Here is a 17,682-nt window from a genome sequence, read left to right as displayed (position 1 = left end):
TGCTGATGTAATTATTAAACAATAATCTCTCTTAAACTTCTTTGTAATCGACATACAGTCCCCTGAAATACTACTGGAACAGCAAGGCTAATTCATTTGTTTGTACTATACACCAAAGACATTTGGGTTTGAGGTCAAAAGATGGATATCAGATGAGAGTTTAGAATTTCAGATTTTATTTCCACACTTTGGCCTTTCAATCACATTGGTAGAGGTATAAATCTTGGTTCCAGAGCTGATTTCCGATTCTTACTGATTCAAAGTGTGCTATGTTCCATGCCATTTAACACATCTACATAAAAACAGAAGGAAATCAAGGATTAAATTCTAACCTCTCTTCTCAGATTCATCTTTGGATCTCAAACCCAAATATCTTCAGAGTAGAGCAAAAACAAAGTGAATGGCCCTGCCGTTCTAATAGTTTCGGAGGTAACCAAGTCATAAAATGACTTGGTGAACCATTTGAAACCTGTGTAATTTAATTGCTCTATCAGATTTTCAGTTACTAATAAGGGAATTGCTTTAGAATGGATTGCTCCTGTCATGTTTTTAAGTCTTTAATGTATTTTGTGGCCAGGGTTCACTTGTATGACTACCCTGGTTTAAAAAAAAAAAAAAAAAAAATGCATAAAACTATATAATTAACAAAGTAGGCATTTCTCTGCTGATAGACTGACGAGTATTGTTGCATCTTTAGCATCAGTGGATATTATTGCACAATATCAGATAGGCAAATTTAAAATATAGTCTGGACTTGCTCAGATAAGCAGGCACTGACGAGCACAGGATATTTTCCAAGACCAAAAGCAGTTTTACCACATAGTAAATTCTGTAGGGTTAGTAACTCTGTAACTAACAGCAGCCGTTTTAAAATTTTCTTTAAACATTACTTTCCCCGACACTCTGACCTCATTTCTTTTCTGCTGACGGAAGTTGCATTAGTCATAAGTCAGAAACATTAACGTAAACTTGCCTTCAGCCTCCAGGCTGCGTACGGCGAGTCAGACGCCTTGCAGAAGAATCGGGACGTTTTTGTCCCCACATTTAAGAGGTGCTCGCCGGGCAGCCCTTGAGTTTGAGAAATGTAGCGAATCTGGAAAGAAAAACAAATCCACATTATCTCAGTTTTGTTTAGAGGAGCCGTGATAACCAACGAATTATATTAACTTGATTGTTCTTTGTTTTTAGGAGATCCAGAGTTGCTCAATGAACTGTAACAGGATTCATACAGATGCTTCATAATGAAATTCCAGGACTTTCAAGGACTTTTTAAGCACTATTAATTTGTTTTCAAGATTTCACTCAGAGAAAAAGTTAGAAGTGACTGTCTTTTTTTTTTTTTCTCTCTCACAATGAATGTGCTGCTCCTCTCAGCCACTTACTGAACAGAGTAGATGTAGAGAGAGGCGTGCCTGCGGGGGAAAGCAGGACCTCAAGCTCGCAGGGCAGTACTGGCTACTGTCTTCTACGGAAAGTAGCTAAGGTTTGTCCAAAAAGTCGCCTGATAAATAAACCTATTTATTTAACTTATGCACCAGATCTGGCAAAATTAGCAACAGGAAGTGATCAAGTTGACAGTAAAAATTAGGATGTTAGCCAACAAATACGGTATAGCAAAGGTAGTTGTATTCATCAAAAGGTACCAAAATGTAAAACTAACCAATATAATAGTTTAATTATAATAATTTTAATGTTTTTTCATTCCTTAATCTACACCCTGGTGTTACTGATGGATAAGAGCATGTTTTAACACAAACAGTGATTTCATCACCCAAAGGATTACATAAGCATCACCTACGTGCAGCCCTGGCTCAACAATACAGTGGGGTGGGATGACAGCTCAACATCTCAAACCAGCATTTCGTATAAGAAAAATGTCACTAATGGAACAGTCCAATACAAGTCAAATTAGCAGCACTAGCACTGATCCAATATCGAGATTCAATAGAAAGCTGAAATTGGCAGAAAACACGGAACGAATCAAATCAGTTTATGTAACAAATTGCTTAACGTAACAGTCGCTCACGCAACAGCTACCCAAGTTACCATAGCAACAGCAAGTGGTGAGCTATTTTGCAATTTTATACTGGAATTACACTGAAATTGTCAAAAAATTGCACACATTCAATTTAGTTTGTGGGGGGTAGGGGAGGAGGAGGAGGAATGAAATGGCCACTGTCTTGTGAAAGTCACATTGATGGCTGTGGATTTCTTCCTGGAGTATTTTAGCAGTTTGGGTATACTCATTTAGAGGAAAAAATATTGGCTCAGTATCAGTAAATAATCAAAGAATTTGTAATAGTATCAGAAAAAAGTGAGGATACATAATCATTTATCAATTATGCACCATAAATGAGTTTTAAGTGTATCTGCTAGTTCATCTAAGTATTTGCACCTTGTATCATGACAAATGCATCACAATCACAAAAATTACTAAAAATACAGTATGTTCAGATTTCCTCTTTATATGATGTGATGATTTACGATCACTAAATAGAACAAAAAGGCATTTATTTGTTCTACTAACAAAGAGGCCAGAAAGTGGATGTTTATACTCATAAAAAAAGATGGATATCAATTTCAGGAAGTGATGAAAGAGGGGGAAAAAAACAAAACAAAACAAAACAAAAACAAACAAAAAAAAAAAAAAAACACCATGTAACTGCTGAGGGGGAGAAGGAAAAAAAAACACCAAAACCTCCCAAGTACTCAAGATCAGTCCCAGCAAAGGGGAAAAAGATGACTAAAATAATGCACCACAACGTGTTTTTATTATTTTTTTAAAAACAACTAGAGGAAATGAGCATAAACCTTATTTTAAAAAAAACCCTCTCCAAAGTCAATGTGGTTCCTCTTGGCCTGGTAGTAACAATTCCACACGCACCACTTGAAGCACTAAGTTTGGAAGTGGAACCAAAATAAAAACCCACAAGCAAATGTAAAAAAAAAAAAAAAAAAAAAAAAAAAAAAAAAAAAAAAAAAAAAAAAAAAAAAAAAAAAAAATCAGATCCCATACCCACCCCTAGCCACAAAACACAAAAACTTACTATTTAAAAAAAATAAATTTATGTGAGCCAAGGATCTTCATGTACTGTTTTTCTGTGAATTGTTTGTGCTCAGATTTCGAAGTCGTTTTCCTTTTTTCAACACGACCACATCAGATGACAAACCAGGTCCTGAGAACCCCCTGTCCTCTGGTGTCTTAGAGCAGGAAAAACACTAAAACATGCAGGACAGCGGGTTCTCCTGGTCCAGAGTTTGGAACCCATGCTTTAGTCTAAATATCAAGCCATTTAATGGAACCAAAAGTCTAGCAGTGGTGTTGTACACAGTAACGTGCATAAACGGTTTGATTAATGGCTTCAGTGCTTGTTTGTGCATGCCACAAATGACTGCTCTTTCAAACCAGGAACTGATTAGTGGACCGTGAAAAAAGTTTAAATACGTTCCTGTTCTTCAATCCACACCCTGGTGTCCTCTATAGTTAAGGGCATGTTTTAACAGAACCAATTATTTCACTGGACCAAAAAAAACCAAACAAAAGGATTACAAAAGCTCCACCTATTTGTGGCCCTGGCACATCACAATACAGTGAAGACAAAAAAAAAAAAATCATCAGCTTGACTTCTAAAACCAGTGTGTCGTCTCTAATAAGAATGAGCTCGGTTTGTCTTCTGGTCAAGATGCGTTCGAGGCGAGTAGTGCACAAACCACCACTTCTCAGAAACTCTGTCAGAGGGCCTCTGACACATAATACACATGCCTCTGAGAAGGGGGGGGGAGGTGGTTGGGGAAGACAGGCAAATGTGAGAAAGAGTGAGGGGGAGAGAGCATGTGTGAGAGAGATGGAAGGTGGGGGGGAGAGAGACAAGGAAAAAGACAGACAAAGTGAGAGAGAATGTATGAGTATAAAAGAGAGAGAGAGAGAGAGAGAGAGAGAGAGAGAGAGAGAGAGAGAGAGAGAGAGAGAGAGAGAGGGAGAGCACGAGCGCGCATGCAGTCTACAAGCAGGCAGTCCTTCCCAAAACCTCCACCCCCACGTATTTTTCTATCCCGTCTCATTTACAAGCTTTGGAGCTCAATGCGGTGTTGTTGAACAAGTGCTGTTACTGTTTGTGGCATCATGAGGGAGTTATAGGGACACGATAGAATTGCCACAACGCAAACACAGAAAAAGCACTCAAGTGAGAACCTGCTGATAGTGCAGGCTGGAAAGAGAGAGAGTGTGTGTGTGTGTGTGTGTGTGTGTGTGTGTGTGTGTGTGGCATGGCATTATCGGGGGAGAGACGACTGCGGCTTTGGTTATAAATACATTCTGCTGCATGGAGTGGAATGGGACCCAGCGCTGGCACGGTCTGAAGTTTACAGTCAGCACAGAGCACGAGTCTTTCTGAACATCACGCACACACATGCACAGCTGACCAATACACCAGAAAATCTTCTGCATAAACTTACCAGGTTTAAGCTTCGTCTTCTTGAACACATGCACATTATTCATGGTCATAGACAGGAAAGACTGGAATTCTTGATTTGCAATGCGGGCAATACTTCCATGTGGCACTACGGTGACTTGCTTTACTTTAAGGCTCCTAAGACACAATGCATCGCATCCTCTGCTTCCAATATGGCTTTAACTAGAGCAGTAGGATCGTAGTGATAAGATGTCTCATATCACTTGGTTAAATATGAGGCTCTTCATTCGATATGCCAACAGTATGCATAATAAAGAAGACTATTTGGCATAAAATAGTGCTTGTATCATGTGAAGTGAAACATTTAAACTTAATCCCACACTACCTACATTTTCACTGCATTTCAAATCAGGAGAGGGGTTTAAAAATAACTCGCTTCTCTTAAAACCATAGTAGTACGCTGGTTGAATACTTTAATTTTCAAAAACTGGAAAATAGAAACCTAAGGAATATATTTCAGGCAATGTCTTTTTTTTGTTCATATGGAGACACCACTGTATTGAAATTGTATCAAATTTAAACTTTGCACATCGTGACGTTCCTAATGAGCAGGATATTTCCATATCAATACTTGCTAATGAACTTCACCGATTATATTTCCCAAAATATAAAACAGTAACTTAAACTACAGCGAGCCTGACCTGGATAAAGCATTTACTGAAAATGTATAAACGAAAGCAATAAACACCATACAAACAACCCACCTCATGCAAAGCACTCCTATGTTACTGTTAATAACCATGGCCTTTCAATGTCCCGCAAGCATCAAATCTGACCACACCATCCTGCCTGTAGGAAAGTAAAAACCGCCCACTGCTAAACCACTGAACAGACTTGTGATGTCATTCTCCCCAGTAGTGGTTAGTGACTCATATGAAAGTAGACACTCAAGACTTTAAGAATTTTTCACAAGTATTTTATTTAATTTTTTTACCTAGCCTACTAGGTCTAAATGCTATAATTTTATTGCAGCAGTTGTATACAGTGTTTTACTATCAAAAAAGCTTTAGCTGTGCTGTCTGTTTCATCTCTGTAAAAGCATTATTGTTGAGAGGTGTGAATTATTTGCCCAGCAGGGGGCACACACCCCTCACCTTTCCTCATCACCCTGATTACCAATAGCTAAACACAGTCACGATACTCTACACACAGAAACCCAACCATGTCCTGAGTAATCTTATAAACGAACTTATAGCGATAAAATAATTCATTTGTTTATACTGACTGCAAACTTTCGAGAAGTCGATTTCCATTCCGCCAGCGGTGTACATTATTTAACATAAACGAAACAATGAACTATAAATAATGCAGCAAACTATAAGCTAGAAATAAGCTACCAAAATAAGTTAACATGTATTAAACATTTAAGTGTTAATGAAATACACCTGTTGTTGACTAATGTTAACTCAAAAGCACAACTGGAAATAAATTAACATAAATGAGCAAACATTTATTACAGCATGTTGCTGAATGCTGATAACTTCCTGAACTCTGGTGTAAATGCTGGAATTTATTACTCAGCAACACTTTCATGGTGATAACCACAGGGTTAATTTTACTTATTGCTGGTATACACACTGATTAATGGTATACTAATGCTGACGTTAAATTATGTCTGTTAAGGGAACCTTGATGCAAATTCGATTGATATTTCTTTGTTAGATGCAAGATTATTAAACCCATTTCTAGATATTTTCGGCTCATTTCAAGCTTTCCAACTGATTCTATTGGCATTACTCTTCCATGAATGTGTTCATTTTTTTTTTTTTTTTTTAGAAGGAAGCTAAATTATCCGCCAACAGATCACCAAGTTGAAATTAGTAAGTATGCCTAGAAAGAGGTGTAATAGTTTTACATTTGTTGATTTCATTTTGTGCAGCGTAATTAACTAAGGAAGCCAAAAACTAGTAAGCAAAATTAAATTATGATTTGTGCTGCTTTAGCCTAACAGTGGTAATGGACATTCCTTCACACCACATTTTTCTCCTAAATTACACCAAACCTGCATTTACAAAAAGAATTATAAAATAAATAAATAAACAGAAAAGTGTAGTTCAGGGAAAGTCCAAAAGCGGAGGGAAAGCACACGGGCAGTCTCAGGTTGACACAGAAATAGGTGCGTTTAATGTACAGCCCAATCTGTAATATTTGCTGTGTCTCTACATTTTGTTATAGCAACACAATCTCTAACAGAACAGAGCCGGTGTGCAGTGTGTGTTAGTTACTGGGTGTGGCCTTATTGTTGTTACTCCAAGTCTGATGCTGCTTCAGCAAGTCCTGATGGCATTTACATTTATAACATCCTTACTACTACTACTACTACTACTACTACTACTAGTACTACTACTACAACAAGCTTTACCCATTTAGAAAACAACACCTTTTCTCCCCTCTTTAAGCAAATCTGATATAAACTTAGATTCAGAGGTGTTTTAAAATAACATCGCTGGGTAGATACAGTGCAAAAAAACAACAAAAAAAAACCTCACACAGTCTTCTATCTAGAGTGTAAAATGGCCTCGTCCCACTAAAAGTCTTTGCACACTGTGTCGCTGAGGTAGTGATTTGATCTGAACATAACCATTGTTAGTTTCTTACACATTTCACAGCTTTAACATCTCAAGTTCCCTGTGTCCCTGTGCATGAGGGAGATGAGGTAGGTTTTAGGGCTCAAATTCAGCTCAAAGGAACGCAGTAATATAAAGAAATGGTTCATTACACCGAGTCTCATGTTAGATTATACGTTAAATTATATTAATCCTAATGTTTAGTAAGTCTCACCATAACATGATATAATCACACCTCTGACAGAGAATAATGTATTTACCTACATCACATCGTTCTTGACTTCTGGACTCCGATTGGTCACAAGGTGTTGATTTTTTTTTTTTTTTAATAACAGTAAGATTTCTGACAGTAGTTCTGGCTCCAAGGCAAACCACAGGTTTATATTAATGCGCTTATCCTAACACGTTATCAGATGAGTCACACATGAGTGTCATACTACATTTAAGGGGGGGGGGGGGGGGGGGGGGACCAAAAAAAAAAAAAAAAAGAAGCTGGTGAGGGAATGATTGTTGATAGGAGCTACACTGTAAGGTATAACAGAAAATAACTTGCTTCATAGATGTTCCATAACATTAAACCAAACTAACATTATGTGTTGCTATACATAATTAATGCATGCTGGGGTGGAGGTATGTAGCATGAGACGGAAATCAAGTGCAGCCACCCCCCGAAGTGCATTATTTTTGTATAACAGCAAGGCCCATCATGTCTTATTCCGCTTAAACCTCAGCAATTTGCCAACAGTTACAATTTTTATGCATTAATGAACGACACGTTGCGCATGTTAACAACTTATAGTCAGATTTAACGTTGTGAATAAACACCAATTCACTCTCCCCACACACACACACACACACACACACACACACTTCACTGAGAAAACAAAAAGTGAAATTTCCCAGTTCTGAAACTCTCCAGCTGTGATCCTTGGAGATGTTTAGATATTTAGAGAATATTAGGGGAGGGCACTATATAAGAATGACCTAGTTAAACAACTAACAATACTGCTATCACTTTCAATGTTTAACACAGTTTTTGTGTCATCATGCTAGAGTTGCTGTTTAGTGACTAATTTCTGCAGCATTACCACAGTTGTCTACTGTTTAAAAACTGGCATGAACCCATACTGGAAGGATCTGATGACAGGAAGACTGCAGGTACATGAAGTAATGCATATGTTTGGTGTTGCTGTGGGGAGGGAGGGAGGGATGGATGGATGGATGGATAAAAGCATCACTCATCAGTACAAGGCACACTACGTCGAGCCTAAATCACTGCTGAACAACAACATTTAAAGCTGGCATCCCATCCAAGTGTCACCGACACTTACTAACCAGACGCCTATAGCCGGACAAGTTTCTTACATTACGGATAGAAAGCAGTCATAAACAGCTATGACTATAGTTTAGACCAAATCTCTAGGAAGTGTGTCCTAGTTTTTCAGAAAGATATAGGGGTTTTTGTGCACATGATATGGGGAAAGTAACAGGTATATCTAATTAGACAAAGCAATTGCAGAAACGGAGGAGAATGGAGAAACACTTGGCCCTAGGCACAGATCGCAGGCGGCAGTGACCTGGCTCAGCGAGTGGACCATTAGCTTACTGAGTTACCTGGTCATACTCCAGAGCTCCAGGGTAAAGCGGCCAGCCGAGAAACAGCTCAGCGATGACGCAGCCCAGTGACCACATGTCTATGGCCTCACAAAAGGGCAGACCCAGGATGATCTCCGGAGCCCTAGAAAGACAGAACAGACACACACACACACACACACACACACACACACACACAGAATTAATGGAGATGTTACTGTGACAACTGGCTGTTGACTGGACAGCTCAGGGCTGTGTGATTTGTAATGAATGCAATGCACAAGGCCAATAAACGAGGTCAGAGTGAACATAAAGCGCACACACACACAAACACACACACACACACACACACACACACACACAAACACACGTGATATAAGCAGACGTGTACAAGCAAATATACAGCACTGAATAAAAACAGAACAAACTTGTTAAGCTGAAAATTCACCTATGATGCAAATACATCCAAAATCATCTGAACAAGTTTGTCACTTGAGCTCAGAACCAAAAGAATAATATTTAAAACTAAAGTCAATTACATGAGAGCTTTAAAATGATCCTGAACCTAATGTCTTTCTGCACGCGTACACAGACACATTCACAGCTGAGAGAGAACTTCTGACGCCACGGCAACACATCTGCTACCTTGACAACAGGGGGGGTGCGATTTAAATGCCTGCTGCCTAGCGACAGACATGATGTAGTTGTTGAAGGCCATGGTGGGGGTGACGAGTGCGTGGCAGTGTGTGACGCTGAACGTCAGCGCTTCGTATGTGAAGACATTAAGCATCGCAGAGTGCGTTAAGTCCTAATAAATACACAGACCTTATTTCAAAAGAGCAAATTTAGTATGGGGTAATAAACCAGAGAGACGACTGACTCTCGCTCCATCAAAGGCCTAAATGCTTGTAAAAGCCTGATCCAAATCAGGAAGTGTGATGACAGCAGGACTTAGTAAATATGGAGCAGAGACGGATCAGATATACAGACGGTGTAGATTTGCAAGGCAGCTATCAGGGATTAACCCTTTCTAAATCTGCTCTCAGCTCAAATCAACACCAGCCATCAAAAGCGCTAAAGGAAAACACTAAATCCGACAAGGTATAGCACGAGGACAAATACCTAGCGATGTAGTCAATCAATCATGACGTTTATTTCTTTAGTTTTTGCACTGGTGCAACAATGCCAATATCATTAACAGATAAACACCAGCAGCTAGCAGTTTAACACTCGATCGCACACTAGCCTTAAACCACGTTGGGTTATTCAGTGTCTCAAAGTGTTGTTTTCAGACACCGTGTAACACACCAATCTGCAAACATCTCGGAAAATATCTCTCAGTAGTAGCAGCCATCTTGGAGCTGGACGTCCTCTGGACATAATTAGAACCAAAAGAACTAATTCAGGTAATCTGATTTCATTTTAACACTTAGCAGTCCTATTTTGTTGTTTTATTGGTATTACTGATCAAATCTCTTTTGATGCTAGTGTAAGATGATTTACTCACTGGGTCTGCATTATATCGGTCGAAACCGATCTGAAATTGTTTTCTTTAAAACCTACTAAGCTTTAAAATGTTTTTAACTGAACCACTTCATAGCTAAAGTATTTCACACAAAAATCACTCCTATTGTAAATATAATAAATATAATAATTTGATGTAATTTTCCAAATGCAATTCCAATCTTTGCTATTTGTTACAAAATCTGATATCTTTTCTCAGATCTAACATACTTTGCTGTTTCAGTCTGATACCGATACTGGCCATCAGACCAGTGACATCTCTAATTAAAAGTGGGCAATATGACAAAGATGCATTTTATTTCTGAAGACATTTCTACAATACACAATATGTATGTTTGCAAACAGACTGCTAGAAAATCAATGATAATTTTACTTACTGGCTACAAACATATTTAGCAACGAAAAGCAGGAAAAATCTAATTAGCTACTATCAATCAGAGTTTGTCATTGTGACAGTTTATCACAATACGGCTTTTATATTTTTTCCCAACCCTAGTTTATGCTAAACTGGAAGAACTAACATTCCTTTGCTTGTTAGCAAAATTATCCTCATAGCTCCAGTGCAAAACTAATGAAGCAAACTTTCATCACCAAGCATGTCTTGGGAATTGTAGGCCCAAGACAAAAACAGACACAGAAGGGGAGAAGTAGCAACACGTCCTATATTTACCTCCACCTCACAGTTATTCTAAAACTGTGTTCAAAGTCATTTATGTTGAAACCAAAAATAAAAGTGCAAAATGAAATTAGAGATTAGCAGTGTACCCAATGCTTGCAGGCCTGCACAGGCCTTATCCAAAGTCTCAGACTAAACTTGCTGCGATAGCTGGTGTTCCCGGTGTTGGGGCCGCACACCAATTACATGAATTGCCCACCGCGGCGCCGCCCAAACCGTTGTTTTTGCCTTTTTATAGTAATAATAGTTTAATTCTGTTCGAGAACCGATGCTACAATTAAAAATTGAGCGCGTCTGCTCAATTCAGCATGAGCTGAATAAGTCAGAGTCGCAGCACAGATCAGCAAGAGTCAGATTTCATTTAGCACGAGTGAGAGTGAGGCGAGCTGATTGGCAACATGATTGTGAAAGATTTGGTTTCAAAAGTTCTATGTTTAATATAAGTGATGTTGTCATTGTACTGTTTTGTAGTTGTTGTGTTTTTCTATTAAGAATAATAATGGACCCACCATTTAGCCAATTGCCATCCCCGAATTGCAGCTAATTCGAAGCGAAAGTGAGATGTGCACGGCCGCACTGGCATTCATAAGCGAGGGGGAAAACCACGTCCCGGCCCTGCCACCCCAGTATTACCTTGGTGTCACACATCGATTAACCGGTGGGAAAATTTCCTCACAGTCACATCCCTATTACAGACCTTTTAAAAAAATACATTACTCAAACAGTATGAAAACCTGACTATCACACCCGTATGTGAGCCTTCACCAGTCTGTTGCTACAAAGTCGAAAGCACACAACTGTATATGATGTTTTATATACAATTATATACATCTTAGTCTTCAGGGAAATTCATTCAAAAAACCAAGAAGCCCAAGCCTGTTCCAGCATGACGGTGTGTCTGTGCAAGAGAAAAGTGAGCTCCAAGAACACATGGTTTGCCAAGGCTGGAGTGGAAGATCTCACGTGTCCTGCATAGAGCCCTGACCTCAACCCCACTGAACACCTTTGGGATGAACTGGAACACCGACTGTACCCCAGATCTTCTCACCCCAGACATCCTCACAATTCTCTTGTCTCTGAATGGGCACAAACCCCCACAGGTATGCTCCAAAATCTAGTGGAAAACCTTACCAGAAGAATGGAGAATATTATAACAACAAAGTTGGGACTACCTCAACATATTATACACCCATGGCTGTCATGCTCAGATGTCCACATACTTTTGCATACTTGAGCAGCTCCTCTAGCAGAGTCTTTTCTATAAGAACTTTAATCAAGTGCCTTGGAAGAACAGCTTAGAAGGACTCAAAACTTGGTGTGATGTTAACCACGATTAGTCACAGTGTACAACTAAATATTTGAAAAAGTCTGTACTGAGGTAAAACACCAATTAAAAAGCATTTCCATCTATTACAGTTTACCCGTTCTACAAGTTCCTCAAGCCAGTGGTTTTCATAGCTTTCGGATCCGCTTAGGACTTCCTATAAATTTCCCTCTGGGCTCGCCATAAATCACACTACATCTACCTCAGTTTCAGCACCGAATCCCTTCGGCTGCTACCGTTGTAAACACTCTGCATTGCTACTGCGCCTCTGCCGCTGCTCTTAGTGCATTTCTAACTCCTTCAAAGTCTACAGCTACACGAATAACACTGCATTACTGACCAGAACTAAACCAAATAACTTTGGCTACACAGCTCTGTAAACTGCCATGCTAGTTACATTTTATTCCTTTCCAAGAAAGAACAATTAGGCAGATTGAACTTTTTCATTCCCTTATGGTTTTTGCACTGATATCTAAACAGAATATCCAGTTAATTTTCATTCTCGGTTGTGTCTACTGGGAGAGTGAAATTTTTAGACTAGGTTACTTCTAACCCATACACTAATCCAGACAGCATTAAACTGAGGACACACAAGTGAAGAAAGGAAGATAAGGAGGAAGTGTCAGAAGGACTTCACGCCCTATAGCAGTGTGTTATTGTGACATTGTTAACTAGGCTAGCACACAGGTTTGGATGTAATACAAAGCACTGGGGTGTGTAGAGGAATTCAGCTTGGTCGACAAGGTGCCACAAAAGGAATGAACATCACATGCGCAAAAAAAAGTTACACAGAAAAAGGAAGTGATCCAGGGGTGTAACCATTCAGCCACCGTTAGGTTAAATTGTGCTCGGTTTGAATGCTGTGTTTTTCCCCCTGATTCTTTCTGAAGAAAACAGATCATCTTCACAGTAAAGATCATAATCAAATCCAGTGTGTGCTTCTGAAGAAACTCATGATACGGAATCTCAGATATTAATTCAGTATGAAAAGAGAAGAGTGGAGAGGAAAAGCTGGGGGTTTTCTCAAAGAAATTACAAGCACTCAGCAAAATTATAAAAACCACTATGTGGTAGGAGTAATGTGCCTCTCGATTACGAATCGATGAACGTTGCTCAAGTGCTCTTAAGTATGTGACATTATCAAAGGTAGTTTTGCTGGTCCCTTTATCAAGACTACACTGATACACATCAAGGCCACATCTAGAAACTCTCTCTCAGCTGGAATCTGGGGAATGCTGCACCATATTTTGATCATGCTACCCTTTAGGGGTGTGACTTAGTGATTAGCACATTTGCCTCGCACATCCGGGTTGGGGGCTCGAGTCCCGCCGTTGCCCAGTGTGTGCTCGCAGAGTCTGCATGTTCTCCCTGTGCTTCGGGAGTTTCCTACGGGTACTCCAGTTTCCTCCCTTGATTCAAAGACATCCGGTGTAGACTGATTGGCATTTCCAAATTACCCATAGTGTGTGAATGTGTGTGCAGTTGTTCCCTGCAATGGGTTGGTACCCCGTCCAGGGTGTCTCCCACCTTGTGCCCCGAGTTCCCTGGGATAGGCTCCAGGCTCCCAGCAATCCTGTGTAGGATAAACAGTATGGAAAAATGGATGGATGTATTATTAATAGTGATAACAGTGATGCAGCGGCACTTTAGTCTTTTAGTCTGTCCAGATCGCTCATCTCATCTGTACACGTGAACAGATCAGCTTCAAAAGCTTCGACGTTCATGCTTATACCACCATCTTGTTATTTAATGTGTTTCAGGGTGGAGTTTTCCCTTTCCTTTGTGCAGTTTGTTCACAGTTTGAATATGACAGCATGAATAAATGAAGTATGACAGTAAAATAAAAAGTGAGCATGATGTATGACAGCAGTATAATATCAGAGTTCAGAGACAAATCCAGGGCAAAAGCAGGTTTGTCTAACTAAGCTAAGCTGCTTGTGTCCTTGGTCAGGGCCTCCAGTATCCTTGAACAGGAAGTAAACTCCTAGAATGGCTCCCAATACTGAGAAAAGCTTGGACACCTTGTTTTCCCACATAGCCCCGAGGGCTACAGTTGTGTCCATGTTCAGGAGATTAGATGAGCTATGTGTCAGAATCCTGGGGTTTACACTTCTCCAGAGAATGTACAGAACTAGAGGACAGTGCTGTGCTCTGGCACAAATACACACAGAGGAATTTTCCAATAATCCACACGTGCCTGCTAGAGTGCATATCTGTGTGTGGCGTGTATATCTGGGTGTGGATGGGCATTAACACAGACGTGGAGAGAGAGAGAGAGAGAGAGAGAGAGAGAGAGAGAGAGAGAGAGAGAGAGAGAGAGAGAGAGGGGCAAAACATGAAGCATCAGAGACCCACAGAGAGTGAGAGAGAAAACCAGAGATTTAAAAAAAAATCAAGTGAGACTGCAAGGAAGAGAGAGAGAGAGAGAGAGAGAGAGAAAGGGAGAGAGAGAGACAGAAATGTAGAGGAAGACTGGAACAGAGACAGAGAAAGTCAGACCGAGAGACAGAGAGAGAAAATGAGAGAAAGAAAGAGACAGAGACCAAGAGAGACACAAAGAAAGGCAGAAAATGTGGGAGAGGGAGAGAGACAGAAACATACAAAGAAAGACAGATGAGAGAGACACAAAGAGAGAGACAGACAAAGAGGTACACAAAGATAGATAGATAGAGAGAGAGAGAGAGAGAGAGAGAGAGAGAGAGAGAGAGAAAACACCAGTCACAGAGTTCTCTGTAAACAAATCCCACCCAAACACAGCTTATCTAATATGTTAGAGCAGAGAGCAGTTACTCGGACGTCCCTTCCTCAAACAGACGTATATCAGAGTCACAGCCTTGCTGCACACCTAAACTGAAGCAACAGTTCAAAGTTCTGTGATGGGGAGACATGAATCTGCAACGCTTTCACAGAGCAAAGCCACGGTGTGAAATGAAACCTGGCCAGAGCAAAGGTCAGCTGCTCGGTCAAGTTAAATAACACAGGCCGCTCGGTTTTCCTGCAATGAAACGAGAAACTCGCCTCTTTGTGGCGTGTTTCAGGTTCGCGGTTTCCCTGGCAGGGTGGACGGCGACAAGCTTGGCAGCTTCAGTGAATTAAAAGCAGTAGAAACCTGCTGTTTTCTAGACCTGAGCCAGGGCCTCGCTTCTTTGTTCTTGTCGCTCTTACAGCTAGCATTTGTTTGTGGTAATAAGGAGAGTCTGGGAGATTTGGGAGAGTCAGGCGAGCATGCCCGAGTGGAACCCACAGATAACACGTTCAGAGGAACTCAAAGCAAGATAGCAGGTATACAATCCTAATAAAAACCACTAGAGATGAAACAATTTTTTATTTCACGATAAAATTCCCAGATGGTTAGTATTACCGTGCCACAATTAATCATTAAAACCGTGTGCTATTACCGTGATTTGTAAAACTTGCAGTAAACGCTGTCCACACACACCAAGCAGTCTGATGCAGTTGTAGCATTGGGGGGTTTTTTTTGCGTGAAAACGTATGCTACAATTAGAAACTGAACGCATCTGCTCAATTCAGAGTCGCAGCACAGATCAGCAGGAGGCAGATTTCATTCATCACATGATGAAAATGAGGCGAGCTGACCGACAGGAAGAGTGAGGTGAGCCGACTGACAAGACGATCGCAGAAGAATTGGTTAATAATACCAATAACAATAACAATAACAATAATAATAATAATAATAATAATAATAATAATAATAATCCCACCATCCAAGCAATTGCTGTCCCCGACTTGCCACTAACTCGGAAGCGAAAGTGAAAAGTAGAAGCGCCAAATCCCCCTTTTGCAGCAACTTTCTTCTGGCAAGCTCTGGAGACAGCGTTAACAGAAGATTGTAAGTTTCCCCTCGGCATTTTTATAAAATCCAAAATACGACCACACTTTGGATTCGGACCGCTTGGAAGTTTGGAAAATCTCCCGAGTGCCGTCACTGCCTTCCGCCGTGTTCTCTAACTGTACTAAATGATCGCGGCAAGCCTAGTGACAACCATCCATCACTTTATAGTCAAATATAAAACCTGTTTAAACGAGCTTAGTGTGTGTATAAGTACTTTTTGGACATTTTAACAATACGGTAATACTGATAACCGTGAAATTTTCACACCGTTACATCTCTAAAAACCCACACAATTTCCTTTGCCAGTCACAACATATTCATTACAAATCTGCTTTCAAGTGCAAAAGCCAGACTCGCAGCTCTGTTCTGGCAAATAACACAGACAGAGAACGGACTTTTTCCAGAGCAGAGCACAAGGTTTCTGCAGCACTGTCTGCTTGTTTCATGTGCAAGCTAAGCATTAGCAAATCGCTCTTTCAACACAGGGAGGCTACAGAGGGGTGCAAACGCTTCAATTAAACTAGTCGAGCTCTGCACAAACAGAGCGGGTAAATTCTGAATTACAAAACTGGGGGGGGGCCTGAGCCAACCCATCGTTTCACCATTGCATCATTCTCACATTTGGAAATTAAGCAATCTCACAAACAAACATCTGTAAGACTTCGCAACACTCCTTGCAAACAGACTCCAACTGAATTCATTCAAAACATGTCCATATCCGAACAGGATCACATTTACATGGGGTGCTGGGGTAACTTCCCATTTTACAGGTGCACCTCCTCTGAGCTTTTATTTATTTATTATTTTTCAGCTTTTCTATCTGGTTCAGCCATGTCAGTGTTTTTCCCCTCATTCTCTGGAGAAAATCTCACAGGCTGAATTGCCTAATGTTTTTCACCAAAGTCAGCGGTCATCTGATTATTTTAGTCCATGTACACGTCTGTCATTTTCCATGACCGTTGTCTCCTCACATTGGGGAAAAATAAAATAAAATAATGTTAGACTGCTGCTGCTTGGTGTATTTAGTCTCGTAGAATGTGCGTCAGTGACGCTCCTTCAGATATTAAGCAATTTGATGCTTCTTGTATACTTGGTGATTATTAGAACTGGAACTGCAAATTTGGTTTGCCCCAAACTGAAATAAGAGCCAGCGTCTCTTCTCTACTGCAGTGCTCTTCGACCACTCAGACACCATGTTGCAAATGGAGTGTGATCACATGACAGTGTGACGCAAAACATTTGGGTTTGCAGAAAATAATTAAATAAAAATACAACCCACTACTAACTTGGTTTTCCTGTAGTCATTTTAATGCTTTCCAGCTACGAAAGTTTGATCGAAAACGTATTACTGATGTCCCCCTGATAAATTAATTAATCTCAAATAGAGCTTCATTGAGGTTTACACTAGAGCTATGAGGCTAACAAAGGAAGTGTATTCCTACTACATAAACAGTTTCATATAAAAATACAATACAAATGGGTTAATTGAGGGCAGTAGTTCCAATTTCATGAATACAATAATCTGAATAACTTCTAATGCACCAATCAGACACATTTAACAGCCTTCACCAAAATACTGAATGTGCTGAGAACTAAAGTGATTCTGTTTCAAGATGGCAGCTGTGACTTCTGTATCTCAGTGGCATCCTTTTGTCCATTTTTATACTTTACTC

The 17,682-nt window shown here is 40.0% G+C and overlaps 1 protein-coding gene across 1 annotated transcript in view; it reads right to left on the bottom strand.

The window, feature by feature from the left end:
• Window positions 1-17,682, bottom strand: part of hipk3a (homeodomain interacting protein kinase 3a) — a 70,059-nt gene that overhangs the window by 21,613 nt on the left and 30,764 nt on the right. Inside the window, exons 3-4 of the mRNA XM_053631355.1 lie at window positions 8,654-8,777; window positions 974-1,093 (exon numbers count right to left, since the gene is read on the bottom strand). Coding sequence (XP_053487330.1) covers window positions 974-1,093; window positions 8,654-8,777 — 244 coding nt within the window. The remainder of the gene's footprint in view (window positions 1-973; window positions 1,094-8,653; window positions 8,778-17,682) is intronic.

Source organism: Ictalurus furcatus, chromosome 8 (genome assembly GCF_023375685.1).
Source record: "Ictalurus furcatus strain D&B chromosome 8, Billie_1.0, whole genome shotgun sequence".
Taxonomy (NCBI): Eukaryota; Metazoa; Chordata; class Actinopteri; order Siluriformes; family Ictaluridae; genus Ictalurus; species Ictalurus furcatus.
This window is presented reverse-complemented; position numbering and strand designations above follow the sequence as displayed.